The sequence below is a fragment of the Plecotus auritus genome (genome assembly GCF_963455305.1).
Source record: "Plecotus auritus genome assembly, chromosome: 7".
In the NCBI taxonomy this organism is placed as follows: domain Eukaryota; kingdom Metazoa; phylum Chordata; class Mammalia; order Chiroptera; family Vespertilionidae; genus Plecotus; species Plecotus auritus.
The window spans coordinates 37,092,862-37,115,656 of NC_137774.1; the positions used below are offsets into that span (position 1 = coordinate 37,092,862).

The window sequence follows — 22,795 nt, forward strand, 5'->3', positions numbered from 1 at the left end:
TCTTTATTTTACTTTGGGATTAGTGTTCTACATTCTATTTTCATCTTTCCTTTAGCATCATTTTACTCTATCTCAACTTTACCTTTATGCCATTACTCTCTTCCTAACTTTTCCCCTTTTGTTGTCCTGTTTCTCTTACCCTTTTCCTGCTTTAGGTTTTCCCTATTCTTTCTTTTTACCCCGTTAAAATTTCACCCTACTTATATATCTAATTTCCAATCCCCTGCTCCAAGTCCATACACACCACTCTCTTCTCTGTCTTCACTATCCAAAAAATTGTTTTTCTCTCTGACCTTTTGTTGTTTGCTTGAATGTTGATTATATCGATTTTTTATGCTTGTATGTGAGATTGTTTTGCTTATTATTTTTTTCTCTTTGTTTTGTTTTTTGCTTCTGTTTTCCCTCACCTCGATTGATATTAGTTGTTGTTTGTAGTTTGTATTCATCTCCAGGTACTTGTTGCTGGCATTTGTTGAAATTAGTGGCTGTTCTATTGGAGTTTTCTCCCCATATAAAGTTTGTTCCCCTCTTCTTTCTTATTCTCTTTCTTTTCTCTTTTACTTTTTTTTTCCTTTTCCCAATTTCATTTTTGCATTCCTTTCTTTTTTTCTCTCTTCTTCTTTCTCTGCTATCCTCTAATTTGCCTTTCTCTGGTGGTCACCTTTATTTGGGGTTGTTAATATTGTGAATACATTTCTGTTCAGTGCCTTGTGCTTTGTACCTGGTTGTGTTGTATTTTGTGCCTTTAAATCAACGCAGGAGAGAGAGAACTACATAACCAGACATCCGGAGAAGAGAGACCATGGGGAGACAAAGAAACAGCCCACATATGAAAGAAAAGCAGGCATCACCAGAAAAGGAAGTAAATGAAATGGAGGCAAGCAACCTGTCAGAGAAAGAATTCAGAGAAATGGTCATCAGGTGGCTGAAAAGAATGGAAGACAAATTCGACAATATAAGAACCAAGAGGAAATGAAGAAGAGTCAAGAAGAAATGAAAAATGACATTGCTGCTGTAAAGAACTCAATAGAAAGCATCAAGAGTAGACTAGAAGAAGCAGAGGACCGCACCAGTGAACTAGAAGACAAGGTAGGAAAAAATACCTAAGTAGAGCAGCTTCTAGGAAAAAAAAATTAAAAAGCAGGAGGAGAGCCTAAGGGAACTTTGGGACAACACGAAACAAAACAACATCCGCGTAATAGGGGTTCTAGAAGGAGAGGAAACTGAGCAAGGAATAGAAAACCTGTTTGAAGAAATAATGACAGAAAACTTCCCTGATACAGGGAAGAAAAAACCCACACAAATCCAAGAAGCTCACAGAGTCCCAAGCAAAATGAACCCCAAAAGACTGATGCCAAGGCACATAATAATTAAATGGGCAAACACCACCGACAAAGTAAGAATCTTAAAAGCGGCCAGAAAGAGACATAAAGTTACCTACAAAGGAAGCCCCATCAGACTAGCGACTGATTTCTCAACAGAAACTCTTCAGGCCAGAAGGGAATGGAATGAAATATACAAAGTCATGCAAAGGAAGGGTCTGAATCCAAGAATACTGTATCCAGCAAGGCTATCAATCAAAATTGAAGGTGAAATCAGGAGCTTCACAGACAAAAAAGGACTAAGGGAATTTATTACCACCAAACTAGCAATGCAAGAAATGCTAAAGGGTCTGCTGTAGAAAAAAGAAACAGGAAGCGAAGAAGGAACACAAGGGTAAAGAATAAAAATGGCGACAAATAAATACCTATCAATAATAACTTTAAATGTAAAGGGATTAAATGCCCCAATCAAAAGACACAGGGTAACGGATTGGATAAGAAAACACGACCCATATATCTGCTGTCTACAAGAAACCCACCTCAGAAAAAATAGATGCACACAGATTGAGGGTGAAGGGATGGAAAAAGGTTTTTCAGGCAAATGGAAATGAAAAAAAAAGCTGGGGTAGCAATACTTATATCTGACAAATTAGATCTCAAAGTGAAGGACATAACAAGAGATAAGGAAGGCCACTTCACAATACCAAAGGGAGCAATCCAAGAAGAAGAAATAACTCTGGTAAACATATATGCACCCAAATACCTAAAAAAAACTCCTGGAGGATATCAAGGGAGAGATTGACAGTAATACAATCATAGTAGGAGACTTTAAAACCCCACTATCACCATTGGACAAATCCTCTAAACAAAAAATCAGCAAAGAAACATCAATCCTAAATGACTCACTAGACCAGATGGAATTAATTGACATCTTCAGAACATTTCACCCCAAAGCCACAGAATATACATTCTTCTCAAGTGCACATAGGTCATTTTCAAAGACAGACCATATGTTGGGTCATAGGCAAAGTCTCTTCAAGTTCAAGAAGATAGAAATCAAATCAAGCATCTTTTCAGATCACAGTGGCACAAAACTAGAAATCAACTACAATAAAAACAATCCAAAAAAACCAAACATATGGAGACTAAACAGCATGCTATTAAACAATGACTGGGTCACCAGAGAGATCAAGGAAGAAATAAAAAACATCATGGCAACAAATGACAATGAAAACACAACAATCCAAAATCTATGGGACACAGCGAAAGCAGGGTTGAGAGGGAAGTTCATAGCTCTACAAGCATACTGCAAAAAACAAGAAACAATGGTAATAAATTACCTAACCCTACAACTCAAAAAGTTAGAAAGAGAGCAACAAGAAAAGCCCAGTGTAAGCAGAAAGAAGGAAATAATAAAGATCAGAGTGGAGATAAACGACATTGAGACAAAAAAAAAAAATACAAAAGATCAACAAAACCAAGAGCTGGTTCTTTGAAAGGATAAACAATATTGATGAACCTCTAGCGAGGCTCACCAAGAAGCAAAGAGAGAGGACCCAAATAAACAAAATCAGAAATGAAAGAGGTGAAATAACAACAGACCCCACCGAAATACAAAGGATTGTTAAAAAATACTATGAACAACTCTATTCCAACAAACTGGACAACCTGGAGGAAATGGACATATTCCTAGAAAAATATAACCTTCCAAAACTCAATCAGGAAGAATCTAAACATCTCAATAGGCCAATAACTATGGAAGAAATGAAAGCAGTTATCAAAAAGCTTCCAGCAAACAAAAGCCCAGGGCCAGACGGCTTCACAGGGGAGTTTTACCAAACTTTCAAGGAAGAACTAAAACCTATCCTCCTCAGACTATTCCAAAAAATTCAAGAGGAAGGAACACTTCCTAGCTCCTTCTATGAAGCCAGCATCACCCTAATACCAAAACCAGATAAAGACAACACAATGAAAGAGAATTACAGGCCAATATCCCTCATGAACATAGATGCTAAAATCCTCAACAAAATTCTAGCAAATCGGATCCAGCAGTATCAGAAAGATCATACACCATGACCAAGTAGGATTTATCCCAGGAATGCAAGGATGGTACAATATCCGCAAATCAATAAACGTGATACATCACATAAACAAATTGAGAGATAAAAATCACATAGTCATATCAATTGATGCAGAAAAAGCATTTGACAAAATCCAACACCCTTTCTTGATAAAAACTCTCAACAAGGTGGGAATAGAAGGATTATACCTCAACATAATAAAAGCCATATATGATAAACCCACAGCTAACATCATACTCAATGGGCAAAAACTAAAACCATTTCCCCTAAGAACAGGAACAAGACAGGGATGCCCACTCTCACCACTCCTGTTCGACATAGTACTGGAAGTATTAGCCATTGCAATTAGACAAGAAGAAGAAATAAAAGGCATCCAAATTGGAAAAGAAGAAGTAAAGCTGTCCTTATTTGCAGATGACATGATATTGCACATAAAAAACCCGAAAGACTCCATCAAAAAACTAAGAGACTTAATAAATGAATTCGGCAATGTAGCAGGATACAAAATTAATGCCAAGAAATCTATGGCATTTCTATACACCAATAGTGAACTTACAGAAAGAGAGAATAAAAAAGCAATCCCATTTACCATCACACCAAAAAAAGTAAGATACCTAGGAATAAACTTAACTAAGGAGGTAAAAGACCTGTACGCGGAAAACTACAGGACACTGAAAAAAGAGATAGAGGAAGACGTAAACAGGTGGAAGAACATACCATGTTCATGGAATGGTAGAATCAACATCATTAAAATGTCCATACTACCCAAAGCAATCTATAGATTCAATGCACTCCCCATTAAAATACCAACGGCATATTTCACAGATCTAGAAAGAACTCTCCAAAAATTCATCTGGAATAAAAAAAGACCCCGAATAGCCACAGCAATCCTGAGAAAGAATAACAAAGTAGGTGGGATCTCAATACCAGATTTCAAGCTGTATTACAAAGCCACTGTTCTCAAAACAGCCTGGTACTGGCACAGGAACAGGCATACAGACTAATGGAATAGAACAGAGAATCCAGATATCGACCCAAACCACTATGCTCAATTAATATTTGACAAAGGAGGCATGAACATACAATGGATTCAGGACAGTCTCTTCAATAAATGGTGTTGGGAAAATTGGACAGATACATGCAAAAAAATGAAACTAGACCACCAACTTACACCATACACAAAAATTAATTCCAAATGGATGGGAAACCATAAAAATACTAGAGGAATCCACAGGCAGAGAAATCTCAGACATATGCAGAAGCAATTTCTTCAGCGATACTGCTCCTAGGGCAATGGAAGCTAAAGAGAAAATAAACAAATGGGACTACATCAAAATAAAAAGCTTTTTCACAGCAAAAGAAATCATCAACAAAACAACAAGAAAGCCCACTGTATGGGAGAACATATTTGCAAATGTTATCACTGATAAAGGTTTAATCTCCAACATCTACAGGGAACTTATACAACTTAATAAAAGGAAGATAAATGATCCAATAAAAAAATGGACAACGGACCTAAATAGAATCTTTTCGAAAGAAGACAGAAGGAAGGCCAAGAGACACATGAAAACATGCTCAAAGTCGCTAATTATCCGAGAGATGCAAATCAAAACGACAATGCAGTACCATCTCACACCTGTCAGAATGGCTATCATCAACAAATCAACAAACGACAAGTGCTGGCAAGGATGTGGAGAAAAAGGAACCTTCGTGCACTGCTGGTGGGAATGCAGACTGGTGCAGCCACTGTGGAGAACAGTATGGAGTTTCCTCAAAAAACTAAAAATGGAACTCCCATTTGACCCAGTAATCCCACTTCTAGGAATATATCCCAAGAAACTAGAAACACCAAATCAGAAAGGATATATGCACTCCTATGTTCATAGCAGCACAATTCACCATAGCTAAGATTTGGAAACAGCCTAAATGCCCATCAGCAGATGAGTGGATTAGAAAACTATGGTACATCTACACAATGGAATACTACGCTGCTATAAAAAAGAAGGAATTCTTACCATTTGCAGCAGCATGGGTGGACTTGGAGAGCATTATGTTAAGTGAAATAAGCCAGGCAATGAAAGAAAAATACCACATGACCTCACTCATTTATGGAAAATAAAGAACATTATAAGCTGATGAATAAAAAGATAGATACAGAGGCAGTAAAGCACCTAACAGACTGTCAAATTACAGCAGGAAGGCCGAAATCGGTTTGGCTCAGTGGATAGAGCGTCGGCCTGCGGACTGAAGGGTCCCAGGTTCGATTCCAGTCAAGGGCATGTATCTTGGTTGAGGGCACATAACCCAGTAGGGGGTGTGCGGGAGGCAGCTGATCGATGTTTCTCTCTCATCGATGTTTCTAACTCTCTATCCCTCTCCCTTCCTCTCTGTAAAAAATCAATAAAATATATTAAAAAAAATTACAGCAGGAAGGCTGGGGAGTGTTGGGGAGGGGGGAAATGGATCAACCAAAGGATTTGTATGCATGCATATGGGCACACCGATGGACACAAGACACTGGGTGGGGGGGTGGGATGAGGTCATGCGACAGGGGTTGGGGGAGGCTGGGGGAAGGTCAATGGGGAAAAAAAAGGAGATATATGTACTAATATATGTAATACTTTAAACAAAAAAATAATAAAAAATAAATAAAAAAAATAAAAAAATAAAGTGCAGAGCCTAACAACTAAAAAATCTTCATACAATTTGAAATTCAAGATTAGAAAAAATTACCCATGTTAGACAAAAAAAAATTACCTACAAAAAAAGGGAAATTAGACTTTTTTCTAATTTTTCTTTTTTAAATATATTTTTATTGATTTCAGAGAGTAAGGGAGAGGGAGATAGAAACATCAATGATGAGAGAGAATCCACTGACTGGCTACCTCCTGCATGCCCCTTACTGGGGATCGAGCCCGCAACCCGGGCATGTGCCCTGACCAGGAATCGAACCATGACTTCCTGGTTCATAGATTGATGCTCAACCACTGAGCCACACTGGCCAGGACTCTAATTTTTTCTAACCATTAATGCAATAGAATAATATCTATAGCTTTAAGGAAAAAAAAGTAAACCTAAGCTAAGTTGCCATTCATGTGCAAAAACAAAATAAGAACAATTTCAAGTATTAAAAAACTAGTCATGAAGAATGTCCTTAATATATTAACAAAAAGAGCAAAGTAAGGAAGAGATCATTTTGATCATATATGTATATATGTGTACAAACATGTTTTAATGGGCACAGAAGTGGTCTAAAATGACAAATACCGCTCTAGCTGGTTTGGCTCAGTGGATAAAGTGTCGGCCTGTGGACTGAAGGGTCATGCGTTCGATCCAGTCAAGGGCACATGCCTTGGTTGCAGGCTCAATCCCCAGCCTTGGTCTGGGCGCATGTGGGAAGCAACCAATGGATGTGTCTCTCTCACACAGATGTTTCTCTTCCTCTGTCTCTCCCCCTCTCTTCCACTCCCTCTAAAAATCAAGGGAAAAATATCCTCGGGTGAGGATTAACAAAACAAAAAAGAGAGAGGAAGAAATATTGCTAGTAAATTGTTAGCAGCAGTTATCCCTGAATGCTGGCTTTTGACTTTATATTATTTTTGTGAATTGTTTGATTCTTTTGCAAAAGTATGTGTACGACTACTGTATTTTACAAGTCATCTTAATTTTTAAAAAGCATCCATGACATCTTTGCTGAAAAAAATTCCTCAATGTTGCCCTAGCTTGTTTGTTCAGTGGTTAGAGCGTCGTCGGCCTGTAGACTGAAGGTCATGGGTTGGATTCCAGTCAAGGGCACATACCTCGGTTGCAGGCTCAATCCCTGGCCCCTGTCAGGGCACATGTGGAAGGCCCAATTGATGTATCTTTCTCACACAAAAGTCTCTCTCTCTCTCTCTCTCTAAAAGTCAATGGAAAAAATACCCTTAGGCGAGGATTAACAACAACAACAAATTCTTCAATGTTGCATCTGAATAACAAATGGATGAAAATAAATAACATAGAAATGGGAAAGCCATCGATTAGAAAGATTGATGTGAGCACTAAAAACACTTAACATAAATGAATTCTTTTTTTTTTTAAAATACATTTTATTGATTTTTTACAGAGAGGAAGGGAGAGGGATAGAGAGTTAGAAACATCGATGAGAGAGAAACATTGATCAGCTGCCTCCTGCACACCCCCCACTGGGGACGTGCCCGCAACCAAGGTACATGCCCTTGACCGGAATCGAACCCGGGACCTTTCAGTCCGCAGGCTGACGCTCTATCCACTGAGCCAAACCGGTTTCGGCAACATAAATGAATTCTTAATAATTATTGTAAATTTAGAAACATAACACAATTGGGTGAAAAAGAAAATACATATTATAAACAGTCCTAATTTCCACATTTTAAATATGGGATGTAAATAGGTGTTTTTTTAGAGCGAGAGCAAGAGAGAGAGTGAGAGAGCGAGAGAGCGAGAGAGTGGGAGAGCGAGCGAGAGAGCGAGAGAGAGAGAGAGAGAGAGAGAGAGAGAGAGAGAGAGAGAGAGAAACATCGATTTGTTGTTCCACTTACTTACGCATTCATTGGTTGATTCTTTTTTGTGCCCTGTCCAGGGATGGAACCAAAAAATGTGGTGTATTGGGACAACGCTCCCAGGGGTCCTCAAACTTTTTAAAAAGGGGCCAGTTCACTGTCCCTCAGACAGTTGGAGGGCCGGACTATAGTTTTAAAAAAAAACTATGAACAAATTCCTATGTGCACTGCGGGCCGAGACTAGTCGGCTGCTAAGCAGGACAGGCAGCGGCACCCGGCGGGCCGGATAAATGTCCTCGGCGGGCCGCATGTGGCCCGCGGGCCGTAGTTTGAGGACGCCTGCAACCAATTGAGCTACTTGGCCAGGGCATGATATTGATCCTTTGAAAATAAAGAATTAAAGGTTTTTAAAAAAATTAGTCACTGGTAACTTGTACTTACAATAAATATTTTCCGGACCACCAAACAACGAAGATAACATTTCCACCCAAACTATATGCATAAAACAAGAACAAAACATACATTGTATGGTTCTAGTTTTATGAAAGGAATACACACATAAGCATGAGCAAGAAAAAGACTAGAAGAAATATACTAAACTATTAACACTGGTTAATTTTAAGTGGTAGCTTATAGGTGATTTTTATTTTCTTGTGCTTTTCTATATTTTCTTTTTTTTTTTTAAATATATTTTATTGATATTTTACAGAGAGGAAGGGAGAGGGATAGAGAGTTAGAAACATCGATCAGAGAGAAACATCGATCAGCTGCCTCCTGCACACCTCCTACTGGGGATGTGCCCACAACCAAGGTACGTGCCCTTGACCGGAATCGAACCTGGGACCTTTCAGTCCGCAGGCTGACGCTCTATCCACTGAGCCAAACCGGTTTCGGCTATATTTTCTATTTAAAACATTTTTTGGTAATTATATGAACAACAAACAATATGCCCAAAATGTCATTTAATAAATAAACAAGCAGACAAGCTAGTACTTCCAAAAGTTGGATAATTTAAGCCGCATTTAACCTTAAATACACATTTTAATTTACTTTATTTTAGGTTAGAGCATCCGTGGGCAAACTACGGCCTGCGGGCCGGATCCGGCTGTTCTATCTGGTTCTCTTGCTCTCCCCTCCGCTCCTTTACTTTGAATTTATATTAGTTCACACAAACACTCCATCCATGCTTTTGTTCCGGCCCTCCGGTCCAGTTTAAGAACCCATTGTGGCCCTCGAGTCAAAAAGTTTGCCCACCCCTGGGTTAGAGAGTAGAGTTGCTGAAAGTCAGATACTATAAACTTATTTTTTTAAAGATATATATATATATATATTTATTGATTTCAGAGAGGAAGAGAGAGGTAGAGAGAGATAAAAACATCAATGATGAGAGAGAATCATCGATCGGCTGCCTCCTACACACCCCACATTGGGGATCAAGTCCACAACCCCGGCATGTGTCCTGATGGGGAATCGAACTGTGACCTACTGGTTCATAGGTTGACACTCAACCACTGAGCCACAGCGGCAGAGCACAACTACATATATTTTTAATGAAAAAGTTTCCTGGAATCCCACATCCAGACAGAAAGCAAAGACGACTGTAAGGGTGATTGGGATGGGATGTGAGACTTACAACATGACCTTACAATGTAAAATAATTTAATCTCTATCAAGCCAAAGAGTGGCCCCAGCATTAGCTTGTTGGCTCTTCACTTACTTCTCGATCAGACAATAATATGAAGAGAGACAAAGAAGATTAATCTAGCTGGGGATGCTAAAATGAGTACTGCTTACAACCATTAATAAATGCTTTGGTATCCATTAAATAACTAGAGCTTTAGAGCCTAAGGAAAGATGAGCCTGTTGCTAAATAAATCCTTGTTTAGTATCGCCTATAGTTATACATTCACATGCATATTTTTTGAAGATGATAATTAAGCTTTTTTAAAAAATATATTTTATTGATATTCCACAGAGAGGAAGGGAGAGGGATAGAGAGCCAGAAACATCGATGAGAGAGAAACATTGATCAGCTGCCTCCTGCACACCCCCCACTGGGGATGTGCCCGCAACCAAGGGCATGCCCTTGACCGGAATCAAACCCAGGACCCTTCAGTCCGCAGGCCGACGCTCTATCCACTGAGCCAAACCGGTTTCGGCGATAATTAAGCTTTTTTGATATTAAGGCACAACATGAGCTCAACATCTTTCTTCTAAAAGTTTTTTTTATCACTTTTCTTATCTGCCTATAGGGTTGTTGGGGTTTCAATGAGAAATGAATGTAAATAGGTTAGCACTGTGCCTAGAATATGATTAGTGATTGCAACAGCTTAACTTTATTATTATTACTAGAGGCCGATGCACGAAATTCGTGCAAGAGTAGGCCTTCCTTCCCCAGGTTGCCAGCACCTGTCTCCCTCTGGCACCCGGGACCTGGGCTTTCCTCCAGCCCCCTGGGACCTGGACTTCCCGGCTTCATCTGGAAGGTTGTCCAGAAGGACATCCGGTCTAATTAGCATATTATGCTTTTATTATTATAGATGGTTTGATTACTTTTCAATCACTTAAGCACTACTAGTATAATATGGCAGGAAGGACAAGAGTTTTACTTTCAGGATGACTATTTATTACTTCTTTTAAAACTTGATCTTATGGACAGCTCATATATATACAAAAGTAGAATATAATGATATCAATGTACCCATTATTCAGATTTAGTAATAATGACCAATATGTAATCAATAATAATGATTGATATTTAGTAATAATCAATATCTGACCTTTTTAAATTAATATTCCTATCTATCCCCCTCCAGAGATTATTTTGAAGCAAATCCTAGACATCAAATCATTCATCAAAACATGAGGTTTTAAAGTCATACTGATAAGGGTTCTAATCTAGACTTCCTTACTAGCCACATGACCTTGAATGTGCTACTTAACCTCTGGAATTTGGTGCCTAGCAGCCACTCAATGAACTTAAGATCACTTTCTTCCCCCTAGTTGGCTCTAACTGATTTCAAATCCGCAATGTAATGTTTCTCTCAAAATGTAACCAGCTCCACTCTATTGCTTTTAGCTTAATATGTATTCCTTTCCTTACTTCTGGATAATCCCAATAGCAACCTGTTTTCTCACTGCTTGTTTATCTCATATCTGGGTTTTCTCTAAGGTTTTTTTATTTTAGGCAGAACACTAATCCTTGAAGGTGTTTAGTAAATAAAAAAGATTAAGAGTGAAACAAATTTGGAAAAGACTGCAAAGGCTATCCTTATCACAATGTATGCTGTATTAAAAAGCTCCAAGTTAACACTGCTTTACCCTAACTTACATGATCATTCATCCAACAATTAAGAACTTACAAAACTGGAGTGCCATAGAACATGCTTGGGAAATACAATGACATGTTAATGCCAAATCAGTACTCCTTAAGCAACGTCTTGAGATACTATAAGCTCAACAAAATTTCACGAGTTCACCCTTAATTATAGGTTCAAATTAACTTATGTTGCTTCTCATATGGTTGTATATGCCACAAACTGCCTCCCAAACTAGGAGGATCTCTCTGCCTTATACATCTGGATCTTTCATTTTGTATGTGTAAGACAATGTAATGTAGGCATGCTCAGTAATTATCTGTTGAATGAGCATCAAGGCTAGACCAAACTTGTGATTAATCTTGACCAGCAATGACACTGCTCATGCTGCTGTTACTGAGGAGTCCTTGAGATATTTTACATTTCTTAGGAGTGAACACAAGAAGCTGGAGAAAATGTCTACCATTTTCAGATTTCTAAAAGGTCAAGTTCCTAAAGACTCTCTCTGACACATCTATACTAATCTTCCAGATCAGGCATGGAGATAATCCATGAGTTTATCATCATTCTCCACTCTTAAGCTTCAGTCACCTCTTTTTTTAAAAAAAATGAAGGTACTAGCACTTACTTGGTAGGCTTATTGTGAGGACTTAATGAAATACCTAGGCCAGGGGCTGATATTCAAGAGATGTTATTTTTCCCCAGCCATGAAGAATAAAGCAGAATAAAAGAAAAAGAAAAGTGGGTAACATCTTATACGGAGTAACTAGGGAAGACCTCTCTAACAAGGTGGCATTTAGAAGAGAGTGAGAAAGCCACACAGCTATCTGGGGACAGAGTATTTGTCCCAGGTTAAGAGGAAAGCAAGTGCAAAGATTCTTGGGCATCTTTGAGGAACAGCAAGGATACCAATATGACTAGAGTATGTTGTGTATGAGGAGCAGTAGGAGCTGAGGTCAGATAGTTAAGAGGGTGTAGGTAGCGTCAAATCATTGAGGGCATTGTAGGCTGCCATTAAAACTCTGGCTTTTATTCTAAGTGAGAGGAACAGCCATTAAACAGAGACATGACATGATCTTATTCATGTTTTAAAAAGATCATTCCAGTTGCTGAGCTGAAAACAGACTGGGGAGTAAGAGGAGGGATGAACTAGAGAAACCAGTTAGAAGGCATTTTGATGAATTGAATTAGAGTATAGTAGTGGTAAGAACGAGCTGTATCTGCATTTATTTTGAAAGTGAAGAAACATGAATTGCTGATGGATTAGTTATGGAGGTGTGAGAAAAAGAGAGGAACCAAGAATAACTCCAAGAATTTTCATATGAGCAACTCAAAAGTCAAAGTTGCCATTTACCAAGATGGGAAGACTAAAGAAAGATGAGGTTTGGGAAAGAAAAATTCAGGAGTCTAGATTTGGAGATGTTATATTTGACACACCTTTTTCACAATCCTTGAAGCAGACATCTACCTTAGTGTCAACGAGTGACAACTGCCGGGGCAGCCTGTGAATCACTACTACAGGCAGAGGGCATGAAGAGCTGGGTCTGTGTTCTTCTCTGGCTAGATCATATACTTTTAACAACTGTATTCTATCACAAATATATCATATTATGTGCTATCTTATATACATGTTTCACATACTAACACGGGGAGAGCTGATGAGAACATAGGGCTTAGGAAGTCTGATGCTGGTTAGGACTACTCCTTGTTCTGCACTAAAAGATAGCTAACACAAGAGCTAACTCTCAAAAGCGTCCTTGGAGTCAAGACTACCTTGTGATCACATAAGAATAGTACCAGGATCCCCTGACTCAAGCCAGGGTTATCCAGTTTCTCTTCTAACTGAACATCTTTTACAAAGTGTAAACATTGTGTTAGCTGTCCTGTCTCACGCACTACAACTCCCTATTCTTATTCCCTTCTGAAACTAGAAGAGCAAGATTTCATTCCAACTTTTCATTGGAAAAGCATAAAATAAATATTTCTTTTGCTTTCACATTCCCAAAATCTACTAGCCATTAAATGCATCCAAAGAATATGGATTTTTGGTATGCCAATGTCTAGAACTTTTATCTACTTACAGAAATTTAATCAAAGGGAATATATATAAAAAATTCTGCTATAAGAAATTACTTCACTATTGATAGTGCACAAATTGGGAACAATCCTTTGGTTCAATGAAGCAAAAATGGGTTAAAGAAATAATTGGTATATAAAAGAATATTAAGGGATTATATAAATGATTCCATATAAAAATACATTAAAAATATTAAGTAAAAAAAAAAAAGCAGACTACAAATAGTATGTATAATATGACCCCCCCCCCCAGTTTTATTTTTTAAAAAAGTGTATGTGTATACTATTAGTCAAATATGATTATGTATGATCAGCAAAAATAACAGTGATGTAACCTCTGGGTAGAGGGAGGGGTTGTAGATAAATGTTCTTTTTACTTGTCTATAAGGAACTTATACTGTTTTCTACTAAGAACAAGTTTAAAATTTTTTATATTCAATATAAAATATTTTATATTTGTAATTTATGTCTGGAATTTAGTTTTTACTATCTAAAAAAAAAATCTACCCACATTTCTATACATACTTCATCTAAGTCAAAAGACTTCTTTCTGAGGAGCCATTTGTGGACTCTACCCCAAAGGCCTCTCTCCCAGGAATCAATGCTAACAACTCCACAGAGAGCTCAGTCATAGGGTTCTCCTGCACAGCACAGGAGACTCTGCTCCTAGGGTCTGTGGGTGCTACTTCCCCAGTCTGTTACATGGGAATGTAAAGCAGAATGAACTGCTTTACTCTCTGCACCTGGCCAAAGACACAACTGTTAAACAGAGACTAAGTTCCACAGTCCCCACCAGGGCAACAGCAATGGACTTTGTTTTCTATAAACAGACAGACAAGAAAAAGGTTCAGGTTAAATCAGTCCTCAGAGGAAGAAAAATAGAAACCAGGCAACGAACGGGGAATGCTTCATATTCCTAAAAGTTTTTTTTGTAAGTTAACACATGGTGTCTGCTTCTCTCTAGTCACCTATTTATCACTCTCCTCCTTAGAAAAGGGAAAAAGCCCTGGCTGTTTTCCTAGTGCAGTTTTGTGGCTGGGGGGAAGGAGGAAGGGGGGAGGAAGGAGGGTGCTTTAAGCATGATGCAAACCATTTGGAGTTGAGTGAGAGCACTGCCAACACAAGCTGGACTATTTAAACAAGTGAGGAAATGATCGTATATACAACATGCCAGCAAGCACACACACACACCAAAGGAAGTCGAGAGGGCTTTTTTTTTTCAGGACACAGAGCTGGATGTCAGCGGCTAAAAGGTCGATATTTTCCCTTAACACCCTTCTCAATGACTTAATCATGTTCCGTTTGCACAGAAAACTTCCCAAGAATAAAAAAGTCTGGAGAATTAAGAGGAAGGGTGAATGGGGAGTGATGTTTGGCCTGGGGCTGACCTTATCCGAGGTTTTCTCCACGTAGCAGGGATCCTGAGGGGCAGCCAGCAAGGGGACAAAGCCCGAGAGAAGCCGATCCTCTTCCAGAATAAGAAGGGTGAGGTCATCGTCCGGGTCCTTGTACAGTGGCACCTCAGACTGATTCACCGCAGTCAATATGTTACAGAAATCAGCCAGCATCGACCACACATCCACAGCAACCCTGTGAGAAATAAGGTAAGAAAAGAAGAGCAGCTCTAAAGAGGGACCAGTTCAAGTATTCTAAGCACTTGTGAATAGGGAAGTACCTATGGCAAATGTTGTCTATGGCTAGCATCCGCCAGAAAATCTTACCCAAAAAACTAGGATACAAAATTGCACCCTTGGCAGCAATCTGGTGAAGTGTGTGTCTATCCGAGTAAAGTTAAAATTGATTAGGGGGAGTTTTTAATTCTAACCAGAGAGAGAGAGAAGAATTTAGAGAATCAGTTGCCTAATGCAGGTCCTGTCACCTTTCCAGACAGTGTGCCTAAGACACTTACTCAAACACTCTGGACACCCAGTGCCTGAGGCAGCTCCCAGAATTCCCCCACTCCTGTCCAGCCAAGAATATGCCATACAGACAGCTAGAGAGCGCCAATCTTCCCTCCTCTTGCACAGCCAGAGGGGCTAGTCACACCAGAAGAGTCATGTGTTTGTGGGCTTTTTCCTTTCTTATAATGCTTTAGAAATCTCTTCCTATATATAAGCAGAAAAACAATTAAACACACATCCAACAAAAACCTCATTCCTGGCCTGCCAAGCTTCCCATTCATTTCAGCAGCTGAACCGTATCAGCGCTATCTTGGCCATCCTATTCCCTCTCCTTTCCCTCAATTGTAGAAAATTAGACATAGGGTAACCAACATTATGGTTTGCCTGGAACTATCCCAGTGTTAGCATTTAAAGCCCCACATTCTCAGAAACAACTCAGTCCTGGGCAGATTGGAATGGATGGTCATCCTAATTGCATATCACCAGGTCCTGGTTGAACTTGAGAATAAATCTTGAAAATGCAAAATCTGGTTCTCCCCTGTTCAAACTCCAAGGCAGAATTATTAAAAGGTTCAATTCTCTGTCACCATCAACTGCCAAAAATCTCCTGTGGTTCAGATTCCTCTTTTGGTGGGAGCTAAGGATCCTTACAACTTTCTTTTGACAAGCCCAACACAAGCTCAAATAGCCAAAATGGTCAGATCCAGGGCCTGCCAAGTCCGCATACTTACGTTTCTTCCCCACAGGACAACCTAACCAGGGAGTCTGGAACAGGCAAGTACCCTATGGATGCTAAGTTGTACTCCAAAAGGAGTGAGACCCATAAAAGAATTACAAAGAAAAGGCTTTACAATTTGGTTCAAGAGGTGGAGTGACAAGAGGCAAAAAGCAAAGAGAGGTATATGAATGAGCTACATCCTGGAATCTTCCCAGACCAGTTACTGCGCATGAGCCAAATCTGCTAAGGAGGGGCTTCAAATCTAAGCAATTTGTTGCTCCTGGAGGCTAGGAACTTGGGGGGATGGCAGAAAGGAGGGCATTCAAGGGACATGCTATTGAAGGTGATGCTGGAAGAGAAAGTGGGGTAGAGGTGTGGGGACTCCCTGACTGGATCCAGGTGGAAGGAGCCTGCACTGGTTTATTTACTGTAATCACTGCACTAGGAAAAGGCAATGAAATGAAACATCTTGTTTTCAAGAGTGTCCTGGGAACCAGGCGGAACACAGCCCCATTAATCACACAACGGCACATAATCAACACACGTGTACAGCAGAAGTAACTCGCTTCACAGGCTTTGCCCAGGAAAAAGAACATGTTTGGGAAGAATCACCGGAGGGACAAGGGTTTTTTAAAGTCTCTCTCTGCACAGACACCAACAACCAGACTCATTCACAAAGCTCTATCTTTTGGCTCAGCTGGGTTTGGCTGTCAGAAATGTTTAAATATGGAAAAAAATAAACAGTTGCAACACGTTTCTGTGCAGAGATCTGCCTGAGCCCCTTTGTGATGTAATGGGAAACGCGCATTCAGGCTACCAGCTGTAGAATAAACAGAACTTCGAGGGTTAAAAGGAACTGAACTTTCCACGACCCCATCTGCAGAGAAGAAAATAATAAGAGGAATGATACACTGCCCCACAGCTCTGATAGTTTATCCTCCAGTCCCGGCTGCAGAGACAAGCACCGGATGTGATAGGGCTGCTCAGGGCCGCCTCCGAGGTTAGCACTGCCCATGGGAGACGCACAGGGAGGCTCTTCCAGCTCCCTGCTTCCTCCCCCAGTGCCCTGCTGGCCACTTGAGCCCACTGCCTGAGTCTGATCCCACAGCGCTGGTGAGCTCTGGCCAACAGGCATTGCTCGGCTGCAGAGCAGCAATTTGGAAAATAAACAGGAAAGACGACAGTGAGAAGGAAGAAGGTGAAAAGTCTCCCAGCTGAATTCTTGGCTTGGGGGCCTTGGTTGGTGCTGTGCAGGTCAAGGCTGCTTCAGGATGTAGCTGGGGGTGGAAGGTGTGGGCAGCACAATCCCCAGCCAGGGAGAGGCAGCAAAAAATTACCCATGGCTGCCACAGTGGGAGGCCCCACATCCCTCTCTTATCCTCTTACTCCTACCATCTTGGATCCAAGAGAAGAAATATGTGATACCATGTGGTTCTCATTACCATGCTCCCTGTCCCCTACGGCTCAGATAAACCAAAAGTGACTCCTCCCAGAGATTGCTGGCCACCACAAGGGACCCCTGCCCACATCTGCCCTTTGCCCATTACCACCCACCCACCTTGTGCCAAAATCTTAAGACTCCCTGCAAAAATGAAGTGGATGAGAGTTCCTACCGCAGTGTTAATGTGTAAGACAGCAGCTGGTGCCCGAAGACATAGGGTGTGTCCTGAGTCCCCAACTCAGAAATATAAAGTGGCACCACAGACAAGAACACAACTAACTAGGCACCCATGGGCCATATGGTGACTCTCCACAGAGGGCAGGGAAGAGGGGAGTGTTAGGAAACTAACACTAAAAGGAAGAGGTGAGATGCCTAAACCCCAAAGTTAAGATATTTGCAAAAGAATGAGGTAATTACTGGAACCTGGGGAATATCATCACCTCAGCTTACCCCAATCAGGCCTCCGGGCTGAGAGGTCAGTTCCATGGGTGAACACAGGGTTTCCTGAGTAGAAGGGGAAAAGCTTAGCTTTTTCCTGCTCTAGTTCCTTATCCCAGTTAGGAGTGCCTTCCAACCTTCACCCCACAGCAGCCCTTGGAGTCTAAGGATTCAAGGTTGACCTGGGCTGAGTAGCACTAAGTAAAATTCTGGTGGCTCTGAGGAGCTTTAAACAGCTCCCAATCTTTTAGAAATGCTTTGGAAATGACATTTCAAAAGGTTTTCCAGTCAATTGCAAACCAACTTTGGTTCTAAATGAACCCTCTAGAGTGCTATGGGCTCAGGCAAGTCCCTCTGGCTTGTTCTGGTCCCAACTCATATTTTGGGGAAGCTCCCAGAACCCACAAAATCCCACTAAAGCTAGGGTGCATTCTTCACCTAGCAGACACAAAGCAGACAGAGAGTATGAAACTGAGTCCAATGAGTCCGTTTATGGCTCTCAGAATGGTGGCAAGGGAGCCTCTCAGCAGCTGTGATGTGATTAGTGAGCAGGGATCAGCAGTTGTAGGGTGACCCAGTGGCCCAACCCCACAGAACACACCACACACCAGGAAAGCAGACCCCTGGCTGGACACCAGATCCTAGCTTGGGACAGACCAGCAGTGGCTAGTTAGAGGTATGCACTCAGGACCAAGGCTCACTCACTTCTCCACAGACATGCATTCACTTACTCCACCAGGAAAGGAAAAAAATAAGAGTTAATTTACTTTTTATTGCCTCAGAATTCCAAGGTTTAATGTAGCTGTCAGTTTGAGTGCAGTGCAGCTGCTGGCCGATACAATGCAGCCCAGGCCAGCCCAGGTGACTGGGGAAACACATTTCACAGAAATGAACCAACACACACTCTTGGCTGGTTGTTTGGGGGATATTGACTTGGGGAATCAGATTAACCCTTCAGGCTGGAGTTAGTTTTGCAAAAACATAAGAAAAGTAGCTTCAGTCCAAGGAACTGAGAAGCCCTAGTCTCAGGTGGACCAGTGGATTTCTGTGTTTCTACAATTTTGGCGTTTTCTCATGTAAGATGTTATTTGACTACAACATGCTCTGAAAGATGAAGGTATGAGATATGTGAGGCAAGTTATACCACAACAATCTATCTCTTTCCTAGAACTCTGAACAAAAGGTAGATCTGCCAGCTTTATAGGGAAAAGGTCGGGTGGGACCTTTTCTGCAAGCTCCATACAGGGTGTGACTGAGGTGGGCAGACAGTGTGGAGAGTGGAGTACTAAGGCCTAACCAAGGCCCAGGCCATCCTCTGGCAAGTCTAAGGAAGACTGAGCCCTCACACACCCCTTCTTTCCTTTTTTTTTTTTTTTAACTGGGGGAACAGGCTGACTGGTGATTAATATCAAGTACAATGACCCCATGTTACAAGCCTGCAGGGGCCTGTGGAGGTGGCCATTTCCTGTGTAATACCAGCTTGTTTAAACACTAACATTCAAACTCCACAGCTGCAGAACAAACCCGGAAAGAGTTGAGTGAGAAGAAGCCCTGCATTGTGTTTCGGAGCTATGGAAGATCAGAGAAGTAGTACAGATGGCAAATGAGTTGGGTCTTTTGGTTCCTGGGGTGAGAAGCTCTGGAAATACAGACAAGATGGCATGGAAACTAGGCACAAGGACATTGAAAAAGAGAAAGCCCATGGACTATAGACACAAAGGGGAAAGACAAAAGGCCAAAGCAAGAGAAATGCTCTTAAGATATGCAATACTCCCTAACTGGTTTGGCTCAATGGGTAAAACGTCAGCCTGTAGACTGAAGGGTCCCAGGTTCAATTCTGGTCAAGGGCATATGCCTAGTTGTGGGCTCAATCCCCAGTAGGGGGCGTGCAGGAGGCATTCAATCAATGATTCTCTCATTATTGATGTTTCTATCTCTCTCTCCCTTCTTCTCTGAATCAATAAAAATATATATTTTTTAAAAAGATATGCAATATGCTGTTTTAAAAACCTGTTTGCCTATGGACGATTATACTCTAGCCCAGCGGTCACCAACCTTTCGGACCTCACGGACCACCAGTGGTCCGCCGACCACCGGTTGGCGACCACTGCTCTAGCCCACAGCTCTCCATGTAGGGTTCAATGGCCAACATAAGACCATTGTAGCCCTGGAGGACTTTTGGCCCAAATGGAGAAAACTGCAGGAGATGAGCAACTAATAGCAGAAATGAACCTGAATCCAATAAGTCAACTTGGGCTCTTGGGAAAGTGCCCAACCTAAAGTAATTTTGCCCAATATGGCAAGTCAAATTCTGAAGCTCAGACACCCCACACTCCTCCAAGAACATAAACTTCTCCATGTCCTAAGAAGTGCAGCTGGAGCCCGATGGCAAACAGGTCAGAGTAACCTCATTCCAGGATTTCTCAAGTACCTCTACTATGCCTCCTTCAACCTCTATCTAGGTCAGTGCCTTATTTGATTTCAGTTCTCCCAAGCTACATTCATATGTATAGTCTCTGTCACATCACTATGGTGTGTTAAACCCATCAGCACTGTGTGTTTGGGAAAGAGCAGCCCCCAGGGGACCTCAACATCTCCACGGCATGAGTGGAGCCCTCGGCGGCCTCCCTGGTGCGGATTCTCACGGTTCCTGCCTCTCTAAATTTTAGCTGTAACCACTCCAACACGTTTTCTTAGTTTAGCACACACTGGACCCAAATAACCTCAGCCCAGAGCTGGAAAGTACTCTCCCTGGGGTCAGCTGCTGTACCCTGCTGGGGTCAGACTGGAGCCTTAGGCCAACACCCCTTCCTCTCACAAGGAGTCCTGTGGGAGGAGTGGGGAGGGGACAGAGGCTCCTGCCGTGGGAGAGATCACATGTGCCCACACTCAGCACTTGGAGGAAGAGGAACCCCCTGGTGCCAGGCTGTAGTGCTGACGCCCTAACCCGGAGCCAGGGAGACTGGGTGGGGAGCCAGGGTAGCAAAGGGGCTTCCCACAGTCACCACCACTTCCTTCAGGGAAGTGCTGATGGACTATTACTTAGTGACCTCCTAAAATGCCCTTTTGGGAAGACGTATTAAGCGTCCTTGAAGGGGTGCCGATTAGATTTGGGATTAGTTCTTATTTCAGAGCTGCCCTATGAGGGTGAGTGAACTAGCTGTTTCTTAACTCAAGAATTTCTATCTCATCCTACAGGGTCAACACATGTTGGCTCCCTGAGGAAATTAGCTTACTGCATACTCCCTATATATCCCTACATCTCCCTATGTGACAGCACCTCAGAGGGCTTCCTATAAGCCTTTTCCAGCATGCTCTGTAGGCTATTCAAGACAAGCCACGGAAAAGCATCAAGTCCAGGAATTTCTGGAGCTTTTTTTTTTTTTTTTTTTTTTTTTTTTTAACAGTACTCCAATCCAACAGTGTGATAAATGCATCCGAGCTACAATTAGGAAGATATATAGCATCAGAATGCTAAGGTCTGGGCAGCCTGGTGAAACGCGGGCTCTCCAGAGCCCCAGCTATGTTTCCCATTATGTAACCCTGGTCATGGGCAGACAGCCAGACTCCAAATGAAAAAGAGACTCTGGCTTGGCACTGGTTCTATTTTCCTATCCTCATTCGGGGTCAGCACAGTGTCATACAGCTGCAGAGAAAGCTCTGGGGATTAAACCTGGGAAAGCCTCCAAGACCAGGACCTGGGTTCAAGTACCAGCTGAAAGCAATAAACCAACTGCCACAGCTGGGCTAGGTTTGGATGTTCTCAAAGTCCCCTGACTCTTTCACTTACTGAGAACTAGAGATCAAGATGAGGGAAGATTTGGCTTCAGCAGAGACTCTGAAATGAGGTAGGCTGTCCCACTGCCCTAGCCTTGCCAAAGGTCCTGGGATGCAAGAGGTCACTATGCTTAGGCTTGTGGAAGCCTGTTGCTCTGCTCCTCTCCATCACCTGACATTCACAACTTCACTCATGCTCACTTGTTAAGGTTGAGAGTAGCTGTCTTTCTCTTCTAGAAAGAGGCCTGGAACAGAAATGTGCCCTCCCCTCACCACTACCCCAATAAGTAGATGGCCCCTCCAAACACTGTGGTCTGTTCTAAATAGACCAAAGCATTTGACACTCTCTTACAGTGGCCCAAGGCAACTTTCCACACCCTGCTATAATCCTCTGTACCAAAAGCTCCTGGGATATAAAGCCATCTTATTACAACAGGTACAAATGGGAAGTCAACCTACTTACATGCTGACCCAGCACAAAAATGCTTAAGTGCCACTGTGTGGGAAGGCACAAATGGCCCTGAAATCCTGCCCTTATCACTCTAAGTGTTCCACATGTGCCCAAGTGGCTACTGACTAGGAAAAGTAGATATGACCAGAAAGAAGAGGAATATGGACTAAAGGAGAGAACTAAGGAGACTAATGATGAGCTTTGGAATATCCCTAGAAATGTGGAGGACACTTCAAAATGATTCTCTAATTGTATAAGGAAAGACAGTACAAAATAGGGAACAAGATTAAATAAGGGTTCAAGTGTATAAGAGATACAATTTGGGTGTGGGGGATTCTGGAAGAGAAGCAAACTAAAATGTAGGCCAGCTGGCCACCTTATCAATGAGGAATTTGTCTTCACAGAGAACAATTCAGGCAAAGACCAATAAAAGCATGCAAAGCAGAGGTGTTAAGTGGAAACCCTTTCCTTCCTACTCTCTTGAGAGCATTCTTAAACCCTCCAAAATGAAGATCACACAAGGACCTTAAGAATATCAAAGGAGTTACTATTCTGACATCTACACAACTATCTGGAGTATGTCATTTCTTATGGCCTTAAAGAAAAGGCTCCACAAAATGAAAGATCAGTAGGCATAAGACGCAACTTTGAAACCCAGAGAACTACCATACCTTGCCAATCTCTCAACCATAGTATTTACTCAGTAAGTGTTAGGCAGCCATATGAGAACTGAAAAGGAAGAAGCTAAATTCA

General features: G+C 41.5%; 1 protein-coding gene across 1 annotated transcript in view; it reads right to left on the reverse strand.

Moving 5' to 3' along the window:
• Positions 1 to 22,795, reverse strand: part of SMG6 (SMG6 nonsense mediated mRNA decay factor) — a 232,056-nt gene that overhangs the window by 99,802 nt on the left and 109,459 nt on the right. The window contains exon 13 of the mRNA XM_080678773.1: positions 14,705 to 14,906. Within this exon, the coding sequence (XP_080534899.1) occupies positions 14,705 to 14,906 (202 nt within the window). The remainder of the gene's footprint in view (positions 1 to 14,704; positions 14,907 to 22,795) is intronic.